This window comes from Loxodonta africana, chromosome 4, assembly GCF_030014295.1.
Source record: "Loxodonta africana isolate mLoxAfr1 chromosome 4, mLoxAfr1.hap2, whole genome shotgun sequence".
Taxonomy (NCBI): Eukaryota; Metazoa; Chordata; class Mammalia; order Proboscidea; family Elephantidae; genus Loxodonta; species Loxodonta africana.
This window is the reverse complement of record NC_087345.1, coordinates 166590222-166607132: the sequence shown is the minus strand read 5'-3', so window position 1 is coordinate 166607132 and position 16911 is coordinate 166590222. Positions and strand designations below refer to the sequence as shown.

Sequence of the window (16911 nt, the reverse complement as noted above, 5' to 3'; positions counted from 1 at the left end):
GGAGTAATCAGGACTTGACTGAAAACCAGCCTGAGGGCAGGAAGGGAAAGGTTTTGGGAGCTGGCTAGAAAATTAGGATGGGTCTGTATTATGGAAGCCCTTGAAAGCTTAAAGTTGGACAGAGGAGTCTGAGGAAAGTGTGCAGGTTTGATTAAAGGACAGGAACCTGCAATATAACTATGATGTGGTTTGACTGTGTAACACTTTCATTTTCTCACCTTTTCTTGAAAGTAGAAATAACCCCATCTTCACCTTCGTTTTTCTCCTACATCTTTACTATTCTAACCATAAAACCTGCACATCCAGTCCTAAGAAGAGGACTTGCTACCTGTCTATCCACTCTATGACTAGGCATCAATTTTCCAGTAAAAAACCAAACCTGTTGCCGTTGAGTCAATTCCAACTCATAGCAACCCAATAGGACTGTTCCCATCATAGTACATCCTTTTGAAGTTTTTGCTGTAATGGACTAGACCACTCAGAGTTTCTTTATACTCTAATCCTGGGAGACATCTAGTTTAATTGGTAGTCTTTACCAGGCAGATGGAGCATTTACCATTAATACAAATTAATATTATATGTAATGTATTATGATCAATCAGTATATTATATATTAATATAATTACAAATCTAATATTATTCATAGTAATGTATTCAAGCTAATATTTATGATTTAGGTATAAATTATATATTTATGCATGCACACTCTTACAGAGGCATCCCTGGGTGGTGCAAGTGGCTGTAAGTGCTCAACTACTCTCCGAAGGGTTGGCAGTTTGAACCCACCCACAGGCACCTCAGAAGACAGGCCCGTTGATCTGCTTCCAAAAGGTGAAAACTCTGTGGAGCAGTTCTACTGTGCACACATGGGGTCATTGTGAGTCTGAACTGACTCGGTCATTGTGAGTCTGAACTGACTCGATGGCAACTAACAGCAACAACGACAACACTCATAGGCAATACTATGGGATTAACTATAAGTCATTATGTTAACTGACTTATAAAATTTGCCATTTCCGTCTAGGGTCTTAAAAGCTAGTGAGCAGCAAGTGGCCATCTAAGATGCATCAATTAGTCCCAACCCACTTGGAGCAAAGGAGAATGAAGAACACCAAAGACCCAAGGAAAATATTAACCCTAGAGACAAAAAGGGCCACATAAACCAGAGACTCCATCAGCCTGAAACAGATGGTACCCAGCTACCACCAATGACTGCCCTGATAGGAAACACAACAGAGTCCCTGCCAGAGCAGGAGAAAAGTGGGGTGTGGAATTCAAATTCTAGTAAAAAGACCAGACTTAATGGTCTAAGACTGGAAGAACCCCAGAGGACATGGCCCCTGGACTCTCTGTTAACCCAGAACTAATACCAATCCTGAAGCCAACTCTTCAGACAAAGATTAGACTGGACTATAAGACATAAAATGATACTTGTGAAGAGTGTGCTTCTTAGTTCAAGTAGATAAAAAAGAAAAATAGATACACGAGACTAAATGAGCAGCTCTAGTCCGGAGGTGACATGAGAAGGCAGAAAGGGACAGGAGCTGGTTGAATGGACACAGGAAATCCAGGGTGGAAAGGAGGAGTGTGCTGTCACATTATAGGGATTGCAACTAGGGTTGCATAACTATGTATAAATTTTTGTATAAGAAACTAGCTTGAGCTCTGAACTTTCACCTAAAGCACAATAAAGGAAAAAAAAAATGCTGTTGCATTCTTAATGTGTGACACCAATAGTTAGGAATGGAGGACTGACTGTTCACTTCAGTACTAGGTCTTTTATCAGGTTAGACAAAGAACCTTACTCCACTGAGTGTTTCATAGGTTCAAAGAATATAATTTAAGGCAATATTGAGGTCTTCACATCTATTTCTGTTTTCAGTATTATTCTGTCTTTCATTTTGTTTTTGTGTGTTTTTAAAATAAATTTCCAATGAAAAATGCCATAACCAAAATAATCTGGTTTACAGATTATGGATGATTGGCCAGGGTATGACTTGAATTTATCCACATACCCACAGCACTATTATGAAGATTGGGAATATGTCCTCTTACCTGATGGCATCATTGTGAACAGGTGAGTGGTATTTCCTGTGTCAGTCTTGGTCTTGGGCTGGACTGGTTCTCTCTGTGTGAATCCCAATATACTTTAGGACCCTATTCTTGAACCATTTTTTTATACTGGTAGAGAGAAGTTTTATAGGACAGTGAAATTGCAATAAAAATGGATTTATGCTTTAACTGACACTGCTTACCTGGACATTTGTTCAGAGGCAGTGGTATGAAGGCTATACTTACGAAAGGTATTATAAGCAACACAGTCATCATATCAGTAGCGTCCGGTACAGACTGATGAAGGTGGGGGTTGGGAAAGCATTGCTCCTCACCCAGGGACCTTTGGTTCATGCTTTTCACTGACTCTTAAGTTCCCATCAGGGAGAGGCAAGAGGTGACCTTTGGTGGTGCAACGACTATTCTCAACTGCTAACCAAAAGGTCGATAGTAAAGATCACAGCCTTGGAAACCCTCTGGAGGCAGTTTTACCCCATCATATAGGGTTGCTATGAGTTGGAACACACAATGACAACAACATGAGTTGAAATAGACTCTAAGGCACCTAAAACCAAACCCATTGCCATCGAGTCGATTCCAACTCATAGTGACCCTATAGGACAGAGTAGAACTGCCCCATAGGGTTTCCAAGGAGTTGCTTCAAAATGCCAAACTGTTTGGTTAGCTGCTGAACTCTTAACCACTGTGCCATCAGGGCCCCATAAGACACCTAGACAAAAATAGCCCGTTCTGGCCTATTTACATAGAGATGCTTTGGGTTTTTCCTAGACGATTGGCTTACCTAAAGCCAACTTTTTCTCTGCGTCCTCAAGTTCCTATGCCACCCTCATTCGTCTCTTGGTTTTCAAAGTGCCTCCTCCAGTTCAACCCACTATAGACAGCATCAGTAGAAATCATGCCCCTTTAACAGAGCTGCCTTAAAGCCAAGACTAGAACTTTTCCGTGCACCTGTAATTTCTTGGAGCCCTGGTGGTGCAGTGGTTAAGCGTTCAGCTGCTAACCAAAAGGTTGGCCGTTTGAATGAATCCACTAGCTGCACCTTGGAAGCCCTACAGGGCAGTTCTACTCTGTCCTACAGTGTCGCTATGAGTCAGAATCGACTCAATAGCAATGGGGTTCGGTTTTGTTTTTTTTGGTAATTTCCTGTAAAGGTCAGATACTTAAGCCTTCACATTTATGTGGAAAACAAAGGTGCTTCTAGGTCCTTGATTTTCTCACCACACTCCTAGGCGTCATAGGGATTCTTCACAGGCTCAGAAGTCGGGTGAGGGGACACTGGGGAGCAGGAGATGATGGAGACTTTGGACTTCTCACTCCAACCCTTGCCTTAAGCCATAGCACTACTGCCTCAAGGTTTTTTTCTCTGTTATAATCTTCTGAGTTAAGATTGAACTTTATGAAATAGGTCCTCAGCCAAAGGAAATTTTGAAACACACTAGATGGTCACTATTCCCAGGCTATCTTTCCATCAATCCCTGTTCTGTAAGCAAAGGGAAATGTCATTCTTTCACCCAAGTACTAAGATTTTCCATTGGCTAAGGCCTGTATATTTCTTGTTCTCTCAAATTATAGTATATTAATAAAATAAGGTCTAGTTTGAGGTTTCTCATGGCTTAAGATGGCTTTCCCGTGGAACATAAATTCTGATCCTCAGAGGGAATAGAAGGTTCCATGGTCCAATAAACTGGGGAAATTTTTGCATTTCCGAAATTGCTAAATTTTCCTGTTGGCAATTCAAAACAAACATTAGCATATTAAAGATATGAAAATTCCCGTCCCTCCACTGCTGAAAAGGAAAAAAACCTGCTTGGCTTGAACAGTTAAGCCAAATTTTTTTTGTGCCACAGGAGACTATACTCAGTTCACATCTTAATAACTCTCTGAAGAGTCTCCCCTTGATATCTGTTTGGGTACAAATGGTTTAAAGACATTCCAGCTTTTCTTACTTGAACTTCATGACTTATGCATCCTGATCTAGTACATGTGAGTCCTCGGTGAGGTTGCCCTAAGTCAGTGAGTGTCATCTGGTGAAATTGTTAAATGCATACTCCTGGGCAACTGGACTTACAGACATGAAACTATTGGAGAAAATACAGTTCCAAATTAGGTAGCAAATGCCAGTCCAAGGCTACTTACTGCACATTGTGCAATTCCAGGCAGCCTCATTCACATTGAGATCCATGTAAATGGCGCCCACTGGAACTTTACTCTGGGGCACCTCTCACATAGGTAATGCAAGTGTTATTTTGTTTGTTTGTTTTTTCCTGTACTCAAAGTAAGGATTTTAATATATCAGTTCCTTAAATAGGACCATGTATGGTAACAAGAAAATGAGGCATAACTTACATTTTTGGAAAAAGAGGAGGTTTACATTAGGAATACACCTGACCAAATTGAGTCTATATCTTTAAATAATTTTATTTTCACTTAGGATTTTTTTTATTACATGGTTTTCCTGTATCAGTGATAAGATCAGTAATAACAGTTACTATAATGGCCCATCAAATGGCCGTTCTGTATCTCAAAAACAGGTTTCAGTTTCTAAAGTTGTCTTCACCATGCATGTTGCCAAGAAAATGGCGCTGAGCTTGAATTGTTTTATATTACATTGGGAGAACATCTAACTAAATTTAGTTTGAATCTTTAGACAGCTTTATTTTCATTTAAATATCTCATGTATTTAACATACAGACTCGCAAGTTTACATGCTTTCTTTTAAACTTTTAAAATTCACAAGTGTTATCTTTTGATAGTTACTTGACTTTTCCTCCAAAACCCAAAAACCAAACCCATTGCTGTTGAGTCATTTCTGACTCAACGACCCTATTGGACAGAGCAGTAGAACTGCCCAACAGGGTTTCCAAGGCTATAATCTTTATGGAAACAAACAGTCACATCTTTCTCCGGCTGAGTGGCTGGTAGCTTCAAACTGCCAACCTTTCACCCGTCTCCCATAATCTTGTAAGGTGGGTGAGTCATTTCCCATTTCCTTTTTCTCTACTATAAAATGAGTATAATATTGCCAAATACCATCATAACGTTTAGGTTAACAAACAGGCTCTGTAGTGATAAAAGAAGAGCATTCATGGTCTTGGACATTATATTCTACACCGTTATCCTTTCTGTGACATAAAGGAACTAGAATATGCCACGGTTGACACGGTGATCAGAAGTGTGTTTTGAACACTCTCTCTGTCCAGCCTTAAAAAGCTCCTGCGTCTGTAGGTGTCTGTGTCCCAAGTTCTTTTTTCACACTTGCCCTCATACTCTGGCAGGTATAATGTGTCATTCATTTTTCTAAAGGGAATAAAAATACAGGTAGTTGTGCTTTGATCTTTTATCCTTTGCTTCTTTCAGAATTGAGCGGCTGGCTAAGGATATTATGAAAGGCATATAGGATACTGTGACATTATGGTCCTCTGTGTGCTTAAAGGACGTTACAAATTATGGGCCAACCTTGTGGAGCACCTAAACAACATCAGCCAGAATTCAGATAGATTTGTCTCTTTGAAGGTGGATTTCATCAGACCAGAAAGTTACAGGGTAAGTATGGTGCATTTTAACCATAGGATGTTTAGAATTAGCAATGCTATAGAATAATGTTATGAAAATGAAGAGTGTAAATTTTTTTTTAATTTTGTGAGAATACTGCAATGCATCATTCAAATAATATTCTTTGACGTAAAAAAAATTTTTTTTCATGTATATGAAAAGACACTCAGGGGTAATTCATTCTTTTATAGTTATATAGCCGAGTAGTTATTTCCTGTTGCCTAGCCTTGTAAATGAGTGTCCTCAGTGTTAAGAAAGTCCAGTGAACACAGTGTTGTTTTTGTCCTGGATACCACTGTTGGCCCTGGAGACCTGTGGGAGGATGCCCAGCCCAGAGAGATGTTGTCACTCAGGTGTTCCACAGTCATGATACAGAGGTGGAGAAAGGACGCCTGTAGGGACAGTGAGCTATCAAGTGGGATGAGACAATATTGGAGAACTTCAACAGAAGACCCCTCCACCAGCCTCTGGTGAGCTTTCTGTGGCTACCACTGAATGGATTGAGGGGGATTATTTTTCAAAGAGAAGCCCTGGTGGTGCGATGGTTAAAGCACTAGGCTGCTGACCGAAAGGTGTTGTGGTTCAAACCCACCAGCCTTTCCGAAGGAGAAAAGACCTGGCAATCTGCTCCCATAAAAATTTATAGTTTAGGAAACCCTATGGGACAGTTCTACTCTGTCAGGAAGGGTTGCTATGAGTCGGAATCGACTTGATGGCACAGAACAACAACATTCTCCAAAGGCATGAGGCATTGATGGTTCAGTGTTAGAAATCTCGCTTTCCATTTGGGAGAAAAAAAAGAGCTGGGTTCAAATCCTGACCAACGCGTCTTATGCACAGCCACGACCTATCTGTCAGTGGAGGCTTGCATTTTGCTATGATGCTGAACAGGCTTCACAGGAGCTTCCAGACTAAGATGGACTAGGAAGAAAGGCCTGGTGACCTACTTCTGGAAATCAGCCAGGGAAAACCCTATGGATCACAAAGGTTTGATCCCCAACCAATCATGTGGATGGTACAGGACAGCGCAGCATTTCGGTCCATTGTGCATGGGGTTGCCATGAGTTGGGGGCCGACTGGACGGCAGCTCAACAACATTCTGCAAAGCCGTGGTCCCTTAGTCTTTCCCTCTTTTCCTATGCTGTTACCTTTTGTCATGCTTTTTGATTTGATGTATAATAAATCATTAAAATCCACTTACTATTGAGTGAAGATATGTTAGGGTCAAAACCATGGAAATAGACTCATTGATCAAACGAGCGTAACACATTTTAATTCATTCATCACTCTTTTCTTGACTTTCTATTACTGTGGAACAAGTCACCACAAACCTAGTGCCTTAAAACAACACAAATTTTTTATCTCACAGTTGCTGTAGGTCAGAAGCCTGGGCATAGTGTAGCTGAGCTCTCTGCTCAGAGTCTTACCAGGCTGAAATCAAGGTGTTAGCTGGGGCATTGATCTCATCAGGTCCGTTTCCAGGTTCACTGGTATTTGGCAGAATTTAGTCACCATTTCCTTGGTGGCTGTAGGCCAGGGACTGCTCTCAGCGCCTAGAGTCTACTGTTTGGTCTTTGCCTAGTGGGCTCCCCCATTGGCAGTGTGCAACATGGTTATTGCTTCTTCAAGGCCAGCAGGATAATCTTTCCATTCAGGATGGGCGTGATTATGTCCTGCTCACCTGGGATAATCTCCCTTTTGAGGAACTGAGAAGACAACTGACTAGTCACCTAATCCTGGGAGTGAATTCCCATCATATTTATAAGCCTCACCCAGACTCAAAGGGATAGAATTATAATTTCTATAATAATTTCATAATTTTAATACATTTTATAATTGTAATTATTTAGCTTCTTTGGTGAAGTGTTTGTTGAAATGTTTTGCTCATTTTAAAAATTGAGTTGTTTTCTTATTGTTCAGTTTTAAGAGGTATTTGTATATATCGGGTGCAAATTCTTTATTAGATATGTGTTTTGAAAATATTTTTTCCAGCTGGTGGGTTGTTTTTTCATTTTCATAGCAGTGATTTTTAAAAATTTATAAAGCCCTATTTATCAGTATTTTTCTTTGTGGATCATGCTTCTGGTACATATAAAAAAAATTTCCCAAACTTAAAGTCGCAACGAGTTTATCCTGTGTTTTCTTTGAGACATTTTCTAGTTTTAGGTTTTACATTTAGGCCTATCATATATGTTGAGTTAATTTTTTACTGTGCTATAAGATATGAGTCAAGGTTCCCCTTCTTTTTTTTGCATACAGGTGTCCAGTTTTTCCAGGATCACTTGCTGAAAAGACTATACCTTCTCCCTTGAAATGTCTTTAATCTTTAATTGAAAATCAATTGAATATATATGTGTGGGTCTACTTCTGGATACTCTGTCAGGGTCTGTGCTTATCTTGTTGTCAATATTATACTCTTTTGATTCCTGTAGCTTTATAATAAGTCTTGAAATTTGGTAGTATGAGTCTTCCAATTTTGCTTTTCTTTTCCATAACTATTTTGACTATTCTAGTTGTTTGCTTTTCCATGTAAATTTTAAAGTCACTTTGTAACTTTCTACAAAATAACCTATTAAAATTTGGACTGCTTTGAATCTATGCACCGATTTGTGAAGACTTGACATCTTAACATTATTTAGTCTTCCAGTCCATGAACATGGTTTATATTCTCATTTATTTAGGTCTAATTTAATTTTAGTGTTTTGTAGCTTTCATCAATCAGATCTTACACATATATGGTTAGATTTATACCTAAATATCTAATTTTTTTGGTCCTATTATGTTTCACACTTTCTTTTTTATTATACTTTAGATGTAGGTTTACAGAACAAACTAGCTTATTATTAAACAGTTAGTACACATACCATTTTATGACATTGGTTAACAACCCTATGACGTGTCAGCACTCTCCCTTCCAAAACTTGGGTTCCCTATTACCAGTTTTCCTATCCCCTCCTGCCTTCTAGTTCTTGCCCCTGGGCTGGTGTGCCCCATTAGTCTTGTTTTGTTTTGTGGGCCTGTCTAATCTTTCGATGAGGGGTGAACCTCAGGAGTGACCTCATTACTGAGCTGAAAGGGTGTCTGGGGGCCATACTCTCGGGGTTTCTCCAGTCTCTGTCAGACCGGTAGGTCTGGTCTTTTTTTATGAGTTAGAATTTTGTTCTACATTTTTCTGGGACTCTCTGTTGTGATCCCGTCAGAGCAGTCAGTGGTGGTAGCTGGGCACCATCTAGTTGTACTGGACTGAGTCTGGTGGAGGCCATGGTAGTTGTGGTCCATTAGTCCTTTAGACTAATCTTTCCCTTGTACCTTTACTTTTCTTCATTCTCCCTTGCTCCTGAAGGGATGAGACCAGTGGAGTATCTTAGATGGCCCCTCACAGACTTTTAAGACCCCAGACGCTACTCACCAAAGTAGAATGTAGAGCATTTTCTTTATAAACTATGTTATGCCAATTGAGCTCAGCCCAGCAATTTGGTCCCTCAGGGAGTTTGGATGTATCTATGGAGCTTTCATGGCCTTGCCTTGTACAGGTTGGGCTGGCTTCTGCAGTATTGTGTACTGTCTTACCCTTTACCAAAGTTACCACTTATCTCTTGTCTATTTAGTGTTTTTCCATCCCCATCCCTGCCCTCCTTCATAACCATCAAACATTGTTGCTTTTTATGTGTAAACCTTTTCATGAAATTTTATAGTAGTGGTTCATACAATATTTGTCCTTCTCTGATTGACTTATTTTACTTAGCATGATGCCCTCAAGATTCATCCATGTTGCTAGATGCTTCACAGATTCATCATTGTTCTATATTGTTGCACAGAACTCCACTGTGTGTATGTATGATAGTTTTTTTATTCATTCATCTGTTGATGGACAGCTAGGCTGTTTCCATCTTTTTGGTATTGTGAATAATACTGCAGTGAACATGGGCGTGCTTATATCTATTCATGTGATGACTCCTATTTCTCTAGGATATATTCTTAGGAGTGGGATTGCTGGATCATATGGTATTTCTATTTCTAGCTTTCTAAAAAACCAAACCCACTGCTGTGGAGTAAATTCTGACTCATAACAACCCTAGAAGACAGAGTAGAACTGCTCCATAAGGTTTTCAAGGAACACCTGGTAGATTCAAACTGCCAACCTTTTGGTTAGCAGCTGTAGCTTTTAACCACTACGTCGCCAGGGTTTCCTAGCTTTCTAAGGAAGCATCATGCAAAATGATAAAACCATTTTGGAAAACAATATAGCTTTCTAAGGAAGCGCCATATCTTTTTCCAAAATGGTTGTATCATTTTGCATTCCCATCAGCAATCCATAACAGCTCCGATCTCCCCGCAGCCTCTCCAACATTTGCTATTTTCTGTTTTTTTTTTCATTTGTGCCAGAAATGCCCGGGTGAGAGATACATTCTTTCTTTAAATTTCAATTTCCAATCGTTTATTGTCAGTATATAGAAATACTATTGATTTTTGTGTACTGAATCCTGTGACCTTTCTAAACTCACTTATTAGTTCTAGTAGCTTTTTGGTAGATTCTTTTGGGTTTTCTATATAGACAGTCATTTCATCTGTGACTAGTGACCATTTTACTTCTCTTATGTAACCTGTATACTGTATATTTCTTTTATTGTGTTATCTTACTGGCTAGGACCTCCAGTACAATATTAAATATGAGTGGTGAAAGAAAACATTTTTGCCTTTTGTCAATCAGTATGATGTTAGCTGTTGAAGATGTTCTCTATCAGATTAAGATAAAGTGTGCGTGCTAAGAGTTTTTTTTAATCATCAATGAATATCGCATACTCTCAAATGTTTTTTCTACATTTATTGATGTGTTACATTACATTGGTTGTTTTTTCTAATTTTGAGCCATCTTTCTACTTGGCCATAATACATTATACTTTTTATACATTCCTAAATTCAGTTTGCTAATATTTTTGAGGATTTTTGCATCTACATTCATGAAGGATATTAAATCATAGTTTTCTTTTCTTGTAATGCCTTTGTCTGGTTCTGCTATCAGAATTATTCTGGTCTCAAACAATGAGTTAGGAATAATCAAAACAGTCTGGTACTGATATAATATTAGACACATAGAACAATGGATTAGAATTGAGAGTCCAGAACTAAATCTATACGTCTGTGGTCAACTGATTTTTGGCAAGGGTGCCAAGTCCATTCAATGAGAAAAGAAGAGTCTCTTCAGTAAATGGTGCTGGGAAAATTGGATTCCCACATGTAGAAGAATGAACCAGGAGCCACACGTCATACCATATACAAAAACCAACTCAAAATGGATCAAGACCTAAATGTGAAAATAAACCATAAAATTCTTAGAAGACAATACATTGACAAAACTGTGGAACCTACTTTTTAATGATGGGTTATTAGATATACAACTAAAGCACAAAAGGCAAAATACAAAATAGACAAATGGAACCTCTTAAAAATTAAATTACTTTGTTCATCAAAGGACTTTATCAAAAAATGAAAAGACAACCTACAGATTGGGAGAAAATTTTTGGAAATTATGTATCGGATAAAGGCCTAATATCCAAAATATATATAAAACTTCTACAGCTTAACAACAAAAAGACAAACAGCCAAATCAAAAAATGGACAAAGGATCAAATTGCCGGGCTGAGGGCTACAGGGACCATGATCTCAGGGAATATCTAGCTCAATTGGCATAACATAGTTTATAAAAAAAAATGTTCTACATTGTACTTTGGTGAGTAGCGTCTAGGGACTTAAAAGCCTGTGAGTGGCCATCTAGGATACTCCATTAGTCTCACCCCTTCAGGAGCAAGGGAGAATGAAGAAAACTAAAGATACAAGGGAAAGATTAGTCTGAAGGACTAGTGGACCACATCTACCACGGCCTCCACCAGATAGTCCGGAACAACTAGATGGTGCCCAGCTACCACCACAGACTGCTCTGACAGGGGATCACAATAGAGGGTCCCAGATGGAGCTGGAGAAAAATGTAGAACAAAATTCTAACTCACAAAAAAAGACCAGACTTGCTGGCCTGACAGAGACTGGAGAAACCCTGAGAATATAGCCCCTGGACACCCTTTCAGCTCAGGAATGAGGTCGCTCCTAAGGTTCACCCTTCAGCCAAAGATTGAACAGGCCTATGGAACAAAACAAGACTAAAGGGGTGCACCAGCCCTGGGGCAGGGACTGGAAGCCAGGAGGGAACAGGAAAGCTGGTAATAGGGAACCCAGGGTTGAGAAGGGAGAGTGTTGACATGTTATGGGGTTGTTAATCACTGTCATAGAACAATGAGTGTAATAACTGATGAGAAACTATTTTGTTCTATAAACCTTCATCTAAAATACAGTTAAAAAAAAAAAAAAAAAGGGCAGAGGACTTGAACAGACATTTCACCCAGGAGTATAACAAGCACGTTATGGCCAAGAAACATATGAAAAGATGCTCAACATCATTAACCAATAGTCAAAAAGTGTAAACAACTTAAAATGTCCATCAGTGGATGAATGGATAAGCAAAATGTGGTACATACACACCATGACATACTACTCAGCCATAAAGAGAAATGAAGTCCTGATACATGCTAACAACATATATGGACTTTGAAAACATTATGTTGAGTGAAATAAGTCAATCACAAAAGGACAAATATTATATGATCTCACTTATATGAAATAATGATAATAGACAGATGTATAGAAACCAGTGTTTATTAGTGATTACCAGAGGTGGAAGGGAGAGGAAAAAGAGGAGCCATTATTTAGGTTTTTGTTTATGATGGGAAAGTTGTCAACAATAGATGATGCTTGCACAACATGATTAATGTAATTGATAGTGATAAACTGTACACCTGGAAGATACTGAATTGGCAAATGTTGTGATACATACATATACATATTTACAACAGCAACCAAAAAAACTTAAGAACTAAAAAAATGAATTGGGAAGTTTTCCTTTTCATTTACTTTGTAGAAAGTTTGGGTAGAATTGGTGTTAATTCTTCCTTGAATATTGGGTAGAATTTACTAATGAATCCATCTGGACCTGGAGTTTTCCTAGTTGGAAGGTTTTTTAACTAGGAATTCAATTCTTCAGGATATCTTTGTTTGTTTCTTTTATGGGTGAGCGCTGATAGTTTGTGTCTTTGAAGGAATTTGTCCATTTTATCCAAATTTTCAAGTTTATGGTCATAAAGTTGTTTGTAATATTCTCTTAATATCTTTTTAATGTCTTTAGTTGTGTCCCCTCTTTCATTCCTGATATTGCTAAGTTGTGTGTTCTTTCTTTTTATTCTTTACCAATGTGACTAAAGGTTTATCAATTTTTGATCTTTTCAAAGAACCAGTTTTGTTTCCTTTGATTTTCTCTATTGTTTTTCTGTTTTCAATTTTATTGATTTGTGGTTTTATCTTTATTATTGTCTTACTTCTGCTTGCTTTGGGTTTAATTTGCTTTTCTTTTCCTAGTTTCTTAAGATGGAAGCTTAGATTGTAGATGAGACCATTTTTTCCTCAGTATGAGCATTTAATGCTATAAATTTTCCTCTAAGTACTTATTTAGCTGCACCCCATAAATTTTGATGTGTTGTATTTTCACTTTCATTCAATTCAAATTATTTTCTAATTTCTCTTGTGACTTCCTCTCTCACTCATGGGTTATTTTGTGTTGTGCATTTTCCAACTATTTGGGTATTGTCCAGAGATATTTCTGTTATGATTTCTAGTTTAATCCTGTTATTGCAGAGAATACACTTTGTATGATTTCAATTCTGCTCAATTTGTTGAGGCTTTTTTTGTCACCAAGATAGGTTCGATTTGGGTGAAAAAGCTTTGTAATTCCTGTCAGATTAAACAATACTATTATCTCTTTTTAGTTTTTCACGGTTCTCCATTGTCTGTTTCTCCACACTGTTTTTATTTTTACCAGGGTCCTGACCTAGAGGCACACGTTCTAATACTTGTATTCCCTGTTAACTTAGTGTGATACTGCGGTAAAACTTGCAAAAGCCGGAACCTGTGTAAGGTGAAAACCTGTCAGAGAAGGAAAACTAAAATATTTTTTACAGATAGAGAGCAACAGAACAGTGAAAAGACTGAACTTGTCAAAGGCGGAAACCTTGTGGTACCCAGAAAAACAACAGGACAGTCCTGTTGGGTTCCAGTTCTCAGAGCCTTCACTGCAGTTCAGAATAAACATTTGCATTTCTAAAACTCTGGTAACACTGTGATCATTATCGCTGCATCTGGACAGATATTTTCAAATCAACATTTTTTTTCCCCTGGGCTTAGGGATGTGGGGAATTAATTATGCCAGGGTTCTAATGGAGAAGGGAAGAAACAATAGCCAGCAGTTCTTTACCACCTTCTCCCAATCTCACATCCTGTGTTTTTTAGCTTTTGCTTCACAACCTTAAGTCCTGTAGGACCTAAGGCTGATGCAGCCTCTTTCCTTCTTATCAAACGTTGCTCCTCTTGTTTATCGCCAAGGTGGCAAAGACCATCTCCTGAGAGACAACCTCATGTAAAAGTCTACCTGCTCATCAGTGCAAGCTTTACCCTAATTAAATATCAGAAGTAGATGGAAAAATCATACTGATAGTCTGGGGTATGATGTGCAACAGCTCTCCAGCCATGGCATATAAGAGGTCCCTATCCTGAAATTTTTTTTTTATCCTGAAATGAATCAATTGCTGTGTCAGGCTAGCCTTGAACTGATCATTCCTTTACATGCTTCAGCTCTTGCAACATTCCTGAAGGCACAGACCAATAAAAAAAAAACTACACTAATAAACACCACCAAATAAGGGGAACCAGACTAGCTCATTTTCCTCTTAGGGCGTTTGGTGCTCCTGCATACCTCCAAACCTATTCATAGGGAGCAGACAGCTCAAAAATATCTCACCTGGAACAATGGCCACTAAAGAATTCTGTTTCTTCCTTTAGAAGTTTCTGGGGGTGGGAGGATTTTGTATACTATTGTGGGAGCTGGCCAGCAGCCTTGTGCAGTATTACTCCCTCCCACTCTGTTGCCCTGTGATTCTTTTTAAATTTTTTTTTTTTTGAGGAAAAAAGATGAAAATTTAGACTATTCAGAGGCGATATTTCTCCTTGTCTCATCCATCAGCATTCATAAATAACTTCAGGAGCTCTCTTCCCAGGAGGACCTCAGTTGGCTGATGGTTTCCACAGTTTACCAAGAGATGGATGGCTCCAAGCATCTCAGGGCTCTAGGCCATTTGGCTTGTCCTTTGTTGTTGCTGTTATATTAAACTTTCCATAAGACATGAAATCAATTTGCATGAACTGTAGCAATTTAGACAAAAGTTATTTATAAATTAGCTTTAGGCTTTCATCACTGAGCAGTCAGAAATGGCAAAAGTGATATCAGATTCATTGGAGAGAGTGATCATTTTAATCCTGTTCCTTAAGGAAATGAGGGGCACTGGGGCAGCCCATATTCCTTAACATTGCAAGTTTTCCTGCCTGTCTACCTTTGTCCCTCTCTCCTTCGCTCCCTCTCTTCCTTCCTTCATCTTTTCACTAATGTTCACTCACTACTTGCTCGATAAATTCATTATCTGTTTTAATCCTGACTGCAGCCCTGCCTGGTATCTCCCATCTCTTCTTTTACTGATAAGGGAATGGAGGCTCAGAGAGGCCAATTAACTCACCTAATGCCACACAGACTGCCCTGGTGGCACTACAGGATCAACTTGACAGCAACAGGTTTAGTTCTGGGTTTTTTTTTAATGCCATACAGGCAATGAATAATAGAGATTGGATCAGAACCCAGACCCATCTGTTTCTTAAGCCTCTACCCATTCGTAGCACATCAACGTTTCCTACAGAATTTTCTAAAGTTTTCCATAAACCTTAGATTATCCATAAGATATTAATATGTTTGTTAACAACAATAAAGAAGCTGATTATATTTTTCCTCTGAAATATATGCAGGAGAAATATTAAGTACATATATGAGTAATTATTAGCATTATGCAGCAATCTCTCTTTAAGAAATGGTGACCTTACCTGAGAGAACCTGCAAGCTGCATAAGAAAACATTACATGTGTGACATTTCACATGCCCATAAGTGGCTATACTTTGTATCTTGTCGTATATCAACGACGTTTGTGATATTATTAGTGCTCATGTTCTTTAACAAAGAATGAAATATTGGTTATTTTATGTAAGAGTTTATTCACCTCTGGGCTAATTTTCCAGACTGTTCTCATCCAAGGATATGCTACATTTCATAAACATCTCTTTGTATTTGGTTACTATACACATTTAAATATCTTCTTTTTCTCGATATAATACGTGCACATGGTTTAAAAAATCAGAGATAATTTGATTGTGGCAATTTTATGGAACAGACAACTTGTAAACTGTCCTGCTACAAACACCTAAAAATGCTAGGTGAAATATAGTAAAAGAGCCTTTTCAATGTTTACTTGAACTCACGACAAAGTACGGATATCTAAAGTGCAGAAATGAAGAAGCTGAGAATCAGAACCTAAGTGTGAACTAGGGCCTCCCGAAGTAGGGGTGGGAGAGGAGGAGTATCAGTCTCGGTAATCTGTTTTATCATCTGAAGAGACAAATAGATGATAAAGCCCTGGACCCATATAAAATGGGGGACTGCATGAGACCGTCACATAAAGCTAGTGCTCTCAAAGATAAACGCCCTTGGTGAAAGAGTGGTATAGAAAAAAGAAAAAAATCCATCCTTTAGACCCTAAGAAAGTAGGGGTAAGAAAGTAAAATGTCTCTTGGGAATGCTTAAACATGAGTCTATACCACATGTGAGTCTGTGCCTTTAACTTACTTTACCTGCAGAGTTTGGGAAACCTCAATCTGATAACTAGTCTCAGGCCATGATACCCCCAGAGTGCCTGCTAGAAGCAAGTCCAAAACCTCAGGAGGGAGTACCTCTTCCCAGGCAAGCTTCCTATAGATAAAGCCTTGTTACCTCTGATCTCACAAACCAAAAATGTGAAGGATTCATGAAAACAATCTATGATGGGAAAGATCAGGTGGCAAAACAAAATAAAAATTAGGAATATGTAAATGAAGTGTCTGAAAGAGAATATAAAATATTTAACATGACTAAAGACATAAATAAGGGAGTTTTAAAGCAAGGAAAGATAAGACAACATGAAAAGTAAAAAATAGTGAAAACTTTTAGAAGTGAAATAACAATACCTAGCAGTGAAAAAGATAGTAATCAAAAACTTAATGGATACGATAAATAGCAGATTAGATGATAGATACGAATGTTGAACTGGAAG

The 16911-nt window shown here is 38.4% G+C and overlaps 1 protein-coding gene across 1 annotated transcript in view; it reads left to right on the top strand.

Annotated features, from left to right (window-relative positions):
- The first annotated feature begins 1418 nt into the window (after positions 1–1418).
- The window catches only part of PRTFDC1 (phosphoribosyl transferase domain containing 1), a 90917-nt gene continuing 75424 nt past the window's right edge, over positions 1419–16911 (top strand). The window contains 3 exon segments of the mRNA XM_023548859.2: positions 1419–2077; positions 5431–5461; positions 5464–5616. Coding sequence (XP_023404627.1) covers positions 1974–2077; positions 5431–5461; positions 5464–5616 — 288 coding nt within the window. The 5' untranslated portion in view covers positions 1419–1973.